This window comes from Neoarius graeffei, chromosome 28 (genome assembly GCF_027579695.1).
Source record: "Neoarius graeffei isolate fNeoGra1 chromosome 28, fNeoGra1.pri, whole genome shotgun sequence".
NCBI classification, from domain to species: domain Eukaryota; kingdom Metazoa; phylum Chordata; class Actinopteri; order Siluriformes; family Ariidae; genus Neoarius; species Neoarius graeffei.
In genome coordinates, this window is record NC_083596.1 from 12897779 (window position 1) to 12905868 (window position 8090).

Consider the following 8090-nt stretch of genomic DNA (forward strand, 5'->3'; position numbering starts at 1 on the left):
CTGGCAAAATCTATCCTATAATCATGTATCTAAAACCTCTCAGAGACCCTGAAATTGCACCTGAGAGCATTTATTTTCAAAAAATTTTCCGGGGGAGCATGCCCCCAGACCCCCCTCGTTTCGCTTCACGCCTTTGGCGCTTGCTTTCACACCATTGGCACTCAATTGTCTGTGTATTATCATGCCAGAATTTAGGGCTTTAATTTTTTTCTGGGGAAAAACACTGAAGTGCGTATTCATTTTTTCTATCGGCGTGCTGATTGCACCCAAATCCTGTGCAGGTGTGAGTCATTTACAGCCCACGTGCAAGAATCCACTTGGTGCGCACGCTATCCGGAACGTGCCCGAGAGTCTATCTGATGCACATGCCAAGGCGCGCAGATGTGACACTCTTGCACGAAATTAGTACAAAAATGAATGCAGATATAAATACCCATCCATCCATTATCTGTAGCCGATTATCCTGTCCAACAGGGTCGCAGGCAAGCTGGAGCCTATCCCAGCTGATTATAGGCGAGAGGCGGGGTACACCCTGGACAAGTCACCAGGTCAATGCAGGGCTGACACAGACACAAACAACCATTCACACTCACATTCACACCTACGGTCAATTTAGAGCCACCAATTAGCCTAACCTGCATGTCTTTGGACTGTGGGGGAAACCCACGCAGACACGGGGAGAGCATGCCAACTCCACACAAAAAGGCCTTCATCAGCTGCTAGGCTTGAACCCAGGACCTTCTTGCTGTGAGACGACAGTGCTAACCACTACACCACTGTGCCTCCCTAGATATAAATATCTTATGCCAAATTATTATGGCATGTTGCAAAAAATAAAGAAAAAATCCAAGTCCTCGTCTCCAATTTACGAATCCGGATGCAGTTAATGCACAAGTCCGAGTCATCAGTTGCCAAGTCACGAGTTGGATTCGAGTACTACAAGCCTGCGTTATACGCTATTTTACTGAAAAGGAAAGAATCGTAATATAACCGAAGAAGAAGCCTTTGTCACATGCACACTCAAGCACAGTGAAATTCATCCTCTGCATTTAATCCATCTGAAGCAGTGAACACACACACACACACACCCAGTGCAGTGGGCAGCCATACTACAGCACCCGGGGAGCAGTCAGGGGTTAGGTACCTTGCTCAAGGGCACTTCAACCCAAGGGCACCTCATGTTAACCTAACTGCATGTCTTTGAACTGTTGGGGAAACCGGAGCACCCAAAGGAAACCCACGCAGACACGGGAAGAACATGCAAACTCCACAGAAAAAGGCCCCCGTTGGCCGCTGGGCTCGAACCCAGAACCTTCTTGCCTTCATGACACCACCGTGCCACCCAGAAGGAAAGCAGTAGCCATCACCTTCAAATAAATTTCAACAGATTTAAGAATTCTTATGTAAATAGACCAAGTACAACTTGTGAAGAGGATATTTTTAGCATTTCTGTAAATTTTTTTTGCGTTGTCTATATTTTAATGTTTTCAGTCGTTTAATGTTTATAACTTAAGATACATGTCCCTATCTTAAGAAAGATTAGTGCACATAAATGTAGCTGACGGATCCTTTACAGAAACGCCTCAGAGAGTATAAACACACGCAGGTAATCTTACTGTACACCTTCGACTTGTAAATTAAACTCTATGCATAAGAGTGTGTCAGCGGATGCAGCGGTGCACTCAGACAGGTCTTTGCTTGTCTGGCTGCAGTGTGTGTGGAGTTTGAACCTGCTCGGTGAGAGACAGCTCCAGCCAGGAGGAGTCTCCAGAATACCAGTCCAAACGCTGAAACAGCCCTGCCTTTACTCGGTTCTCCTAACAAAAGAGCTGAAGCGATTCGGAAACAGCGCTGAAAGACAGCGTGAATAACCCTGTTGACCCTCCTGCCACTTTACAAGAACTGTTGCTCGCTCTCGGCTTACTGGCAGCTGGCAGGAGGTTTTGTTTGCCAACCCACCCGCAAGTCATCAGCCCCCGGTTGCGCAAGAGCGGATCCGCAGATCTGACATCTCTCTGCCTGCCATGACAATGAATATGTTATGGGAAGGAACTGCTGAGGACAGCCGCGCTCGGCATACGTCCTGAACAAAACAGACGTGTCAGCACGGACCCTGTTATCAACTGCGCATGTCACAGAGAGCTGTGGATGGACATCTCGGAGCAGGATGTAAAGTCGGTCAGGGAAAGAATCAGAGGTTTTTTTGATGATCAGGTCACAGTTAATCACAGAGGTTTCCTTTTTCCGGCACTTTCTCCATCCTCGCTGAACCGCACAACATTTAATAGTTAAATATCTTTTCTTCTGGATATAATGAATTCTCAAATCTGATCGGTCAGAAGGTGTGGATTAAATTAATCTGCAATTCAAACAACCGGTTAATACGGTGTCAGTTTCTATAGTAACAGCTTGTATGATAGAGGACGAGGTACATAATCTAATGAGCATGGAACACCCCAAGAAGAACGTAAACTTGTTGATATAGTGAAGCTTTCTGTATGGAAACGTTTAACATTTTCGAAAAGGAGTCTCGAGCGCCAGTGCTTCGTAACAGCCAGTAGTTTTTCCATCAAAGCAAAGTCTTGATGATTTTTAACACTTTACACCATTTTAGTATCTTGCACCATGACGAGAGAGAGAGGAAAAGGGATGCTAGTAAGGGAATAATGTTCACAGGAAGTCACTTGGTGAATGATGTGTCATTCAGGAACAAATTAAAAATTGTAATTGTTGGCTGTGGTGTAAGCGATGTAGGAAACACCTCAGGATGTGCTCTAACAGCACAGCTCATCAGCTTTTATTCCTTACATATTGCCTAGCTCTATCTAGCTCTCTAAAATCACGTTGATTTATATATACACACACACACACACGCTAAACCACTAAAGTCCAGGAAAACCATCACACGTGACTTAAAAAGAGCAGAAAACTGTCCGACTTCACGATCAAATCAAAATCATATACCAGAAACCTTCACCATAAATAGGTTGTAAGGACCCAGTCCGACAACACCGATAACTATACCTACAACTCTGACTATCCCTCTGCCTGAATGTAGTTCCAGTCTGGAGCAGTCACACCACAACTATAATCCCGACTATAATATCGCTTGGTCCTGACACTCAGGGAAATAAACGCATGCAACTCAGAAATAGTCATGGAAGTTTTTTCCAAGTAGTAGCACATTATTCCGGGTCGTACTGTACAGCTTGGACTTCAAAACAACCCGTGTACATGCTCCGGTGGTTGATATAATACGGATAGGTCACGGACTATGGAAATATAATCAAAAAGGATCCAAAATACAAAGTGGTTACGGATTTTAATACGGATGCATTACATATGCTAATAATTTACGGACTGGTCACGGACGTTTCAGTATATTACTGATTGGTTACGGATGATGCATCATGGATAAAAAATTTAGACGTCTAAAACAATTCAATGTTTGGACTGCCGAAGTTCATACTTAAAATATCTTGCCTGCATTTATTAATATTTCACAGAAAATCACACATCTGTGAATAAAAGATCCGTGCTTTGCATTATATTTTTTTATTTTCCGCAAATCCGTGACTTCATGACGCAACAAGGATGTACAAAGATGTTCGGGAAAAATAGCACGTGTTCAGACAACGTCACATGTAAACAATTAGCTGATTGGTCAGATGTTTTATCAGATCAGGTCCAGGCCTGGAAAAAAATCGCTCCAGAAGCAATCTCACCGATATGGATAAACCCAGGCCTGGGCTGTAGGTATATAGGTTATCGGTCTGGCGTGAGCACCAACTACAGAAACTGTAGGAGACTGATTTATTTATGGTTATCGGTATTAAGAATACATTTAAGGCCCGGTCCTACATTAAAAAAAAAAAAAGTTACAACTTTTACTCCAATTAGACAACGAACACAAACTTAATCCTCTGATTAAAATAGAACATTCATGGCACAAGGGCGTTGATCTAAGCAGTGACTAACTATACCTCTGTTGCACAGTATCCAAAAATATAGAAATCCAATGCCAAAAAGAACAAAAAGCAGGAACTTAAAAAAAACAACTCAACTTCCTTACCATGAACTGCAAAAACATTGCAGGGCTGAGTTCCATGGCGCGATGAGTCCCTCTTCCCTCCACTCTTGATGAAGTTCAGAGCAGGCAGACTCGGCCTCCGTTGGTCGCCAACAAACTTCCCTGGCTGCTGCCCCATAAGGGCAGGATGCCAGGCCGGAGCCGAGAATCACAACCGATCACGATCTTGATCACGACCTTGGAGAGTACTGAACTGAAAGAGGCTCGAAGGAAGCCACTCTGTTGTGAAGGCCACTTCAAAACGAGCGCACACTCGGTCAGCGTGGCTCGTGATTGTATGACCTCCAGATCCCAAATCTCAAAACGTGACGCTTTTCCCTGTCCACCACAGCGCCAAGGCCGACCCGGATCTTCGTCGGTTTCGTTGCGTGTGTCATGAATTAAGGAGCTGATTTTTAAACGTTACCACACACAGGCGGGTAAAAAGCAAACCATATTTCGAAGAAAAAAAAAATTCATTCCATGACGGAATATAGTTACAAACATGAGGACGCAAAACTACATTGTGTTCAGAAAACCCTAACATGGCATGACGAACGCTTCAAAGTGCCTAATAACATATCAGGCATGTATAAGGACCTGGTAGACAATCATCATCATCATCATCATCGTTGTCGTCAAGCTCATTTAAAAATGTGTCCTGAGAACATTTACAGTTAATAATAAGCGATGCTACAGCAATGATTTGGTTACTGTCAGGACAAAATGTACAGAAAGTTGCATAAGTTTAAGAACTAGAGTGTGTTTCTGGGTTGGGGTATAGATTGAGGGCATGTTTTTAGTATTTAAAAATTAAATATAAATACATACAGTCACTGAATGATCATAAGGCTGATGATAAGGATTTTTAAACCCCCCCTAAAAAACAATTAAAGGAAATGTCAGTTCACACTTAATATTAGTGCAGGTCATATTGTTATTGCTCGTTTTATTTTTATTATTATAGTTACTCTGAAATGTTTGTGCAAGTTATAACTTGAATTAAAGTGTCTACCTGCTCTATCAATAAACACCTGGTGAACTGTAATGTTATACAACTTGACATGTTAGTACTCACCGATTAAAAGTTAAAGTTTAGTGTCTGAGGTAATTTAGCATCGCCTAGCTAACAGGTGTTAGCTAGCTCGTTAGCTGCTCAACAACAAGTTAACTTAGTTGGCAAGTTTTCCAAACAAGTCCTGAGCACCATAAACTCATCTCACACGCTTCACGGATTTATTATTATTGTGATTATTATTATTATTACTGTGATTATTATTATCTCCTGCCAGGTTCCTGTCTTCGACTTCCGTGTCCGTCGCTCTTTCCCTCACGGGCTCCAGATAACGTTACACCCGGACCTGAGGCACTTCAGCTCTGACACTCAACCTGACTTTCACTCGGGTTTACCGAACACCGTCACGCCGTTTCTCCAAACAAACTACCCGCAACACTAGAGCACACACCCCTGCTCTAAACACCACGGATGGTTTTCAATATCTCTTAGTGTTGAAACAAGTTTTGAGGAATAAATCTCTATCGAGTAGTCGTCGACGCAGGGGCCGCCATATTTCCATACGCAAGGTGGGCGGGTCCCTAAGCAGGATTGCGTCTGACGTCATGACGCATAATTTCTTTATTGCTTCCACCAACAAAACTTTGCTCTCTTGCAGAATCCTTAAAATCACCCAGATTATAAAATATTTCTTGAATTATTTTTAAAATCATTGAAATTTCTAAAACGAACAAAACCAGAAGTAGTGGTTAGCACTGTCGCCTCACAGAAAGAAGGTTCTGGGTTCGAGCCCAGCGGCCGGCGAGGGCCTTTCTGTGTGGAGTTTGCATGTTCTCCCCGTGTCTGCGTGGGTTTCTTCAGGGTGCTCCGGTTTCCCCCACATTCCAAAGACATGCAGTTAGTGGGGTGGCCTTGAGCAAGGTACCTAACCCCTGACTACTCCAGTGTGGCTGCCCACTAGATGGGTTAAATGCAGAGGATGAATTTCACTGTGCTTGAAGTGTGCATGTGACAAATAAAGGTTTCTTCTTCTTAAATAGTCATGGAGGGCGCTGTATCTCATCTCATTATCTCTGGCCGCTTTATCCTGTCGTACAGGGTCGCAGGAGCCTATCCCAGCTGACTACGGGCGAAAGGTGGGGTACACCCTGGACAAGTCGCCAGGTCATCACAGGGCTGACACATAGACACAGACAACCATTCACACTCACACCTACTGTCAAATAAGAGTCACCAGTTACCTGCATGTCTTTGGACTGTGGGGGAAACCGGAGCACCCAGAGGAAACCCACGCGGACACGGGGAGAACATGCAAACTCCGCACAGAAAGGCCCTCGCCGGCTACGGGGCTCGAACCCGGACCTTCTTGCTGTGAGGCGACAGCGCTAACCACTACACCACCTTGCCGCCCCCCCCCCCTCTCTCTCTCTATATATATATATATCTCAATCATATCATTATCTCTAGCCGCTTTATCCTGTTCTGCAGGGTCGCAGGCAAGCTGGAGCCTATCCCAGCTGACTACGGGCGAAAGGCAGGGTACACCTTGGACAAGTCGCCAGGTCATCACAGGGCTGACACATAGACACAGACAACCATTCACACTCACATTCACACCTACGGTCAATTTAGAGTCACCAGTTAACCTAACCTGCATGTCTTTGGACTGTGGGGAAAACCGGAGCACCCGGAGGAAACCCATGCGGACACAGGGAGAACATGCAAACTCCACACAGAAAGGCCCCCGTCGGCCGCTGGGCTTGAACCCGGAACCTTCTTGCTGTGAGGCGACCGTGCTAACCACTACACCACCGTGCCGCCTAATTATTGGCACCCCTGGTTAAGAAGAAGAATGCCTTTATTGTCACTGCACAAATGTACAACGAAATTTAGTTCATCACAGGAGAGCAAAGCCACTGCATATGTACGCGCCGCCACTCTTGGGCACTTCAGCCCAAGGCCGTCCTATGTTAACCTAACTGCATGTCTTTGAACTGTGGAGGAAACCGGAGCACCCGGAGGAAACCCACACAGACACGGGGAGAACATGCAAACTCCACACAGAAAGGCCCCCGTCGGCCGCTGGGCTCGAACCCAGAACCTTCTTGCTGTGAGGCGACAGCGCTAACCACTACACCACCGTGCCGCCCGTTAGATTAGATTAGATTAGATTAGATTAGATTAGATAAAATAGAACTTTATTGATCCCTTTGGGAGGGTTCCCTCAGGGAAATTAAGATTCCAGCAGCATCATTACAGGATAAACAGAGAATAGAAAATAGAGAAAAAACTTCTAGATCTTCTTCTTCTTCTTTTGGCTGCTCCCGATTAGGAGTTGCCACAGCGGATCTTTCGTCTCCATTGATCGCTGTCTTCTGCATCCTTCTCTACCATACCTGCCACTTTCATATCCTCTCTCACTACATCCATGTACAGTATCTCCTCTTTGGCCTTCCTCGTTTTCGTTTGCCTGGCAGCTCCATCTTCAATATTCTCTTTCCCATATGCTCTACATCTCTTCTCAGGATGTGCCCATACCATCTCAGTCTCATCTCTCTTAGCTTAATTCCCAAGCTTCCAAGATCTTGGGAATTAAGCTAAGAGAGATGAGACTGAGATGGTATGGGCACATCCTGACGTCATGAGCTTAATTCCCAAGAGAAAAAAATTCTAGATAAATTAAATTAAGTATTTACATATACAAATATAAAAAGAATAAGATATGGGGAAGAGAGGAGGTGGGGGGGAGGAAAAAAAGGGGGCCAGCAGGAGAGATATTGCACTTTATATTGAACATTATATTGCACATTGTCCAGTATTGCTTATTGTTAGGCTAGGCTACTGCTCCTTCCCATCCTCTGTCCTCCTGTTATCCCTCCTCCCCTCAGAGAGGAGTTGTACAGTCTGATGGCGTGAGGGACAGAGTTTTTGAGTCTGTTTGTCCTGCACTTGGGAAGCAGCATTCTGTCACTGAACATGTAAAAGCACAACTTTATTCATCACACA

General features: G+C 44.6%; 1 protein-coding gene across 1 annotated transcript in view; it reads right to left on the reverse strand.

The window, feature by feature from the left end:
• Nucleotides 1-5661, reverse strand: part of abl1 (c-abl oncogene 1, non-receptor tyrosine kinase) — a 71201-nt gene extending 65540 nt beyond the window's left edge. The window contains exon 1 of the mRNA XM_060912814.1: nt 4073-5661. Coding sequence (XP_060768797.1) covers nt 4073-4208 — 136 coding nt within the window. The 5' untranslated portion in view covers nt 4209-5661. The remainder of the gene's footprint in view (nt 1-4072) is intronic.
• Nucleotides 5662-8090: the final 2429 nt, after the last annotated feature.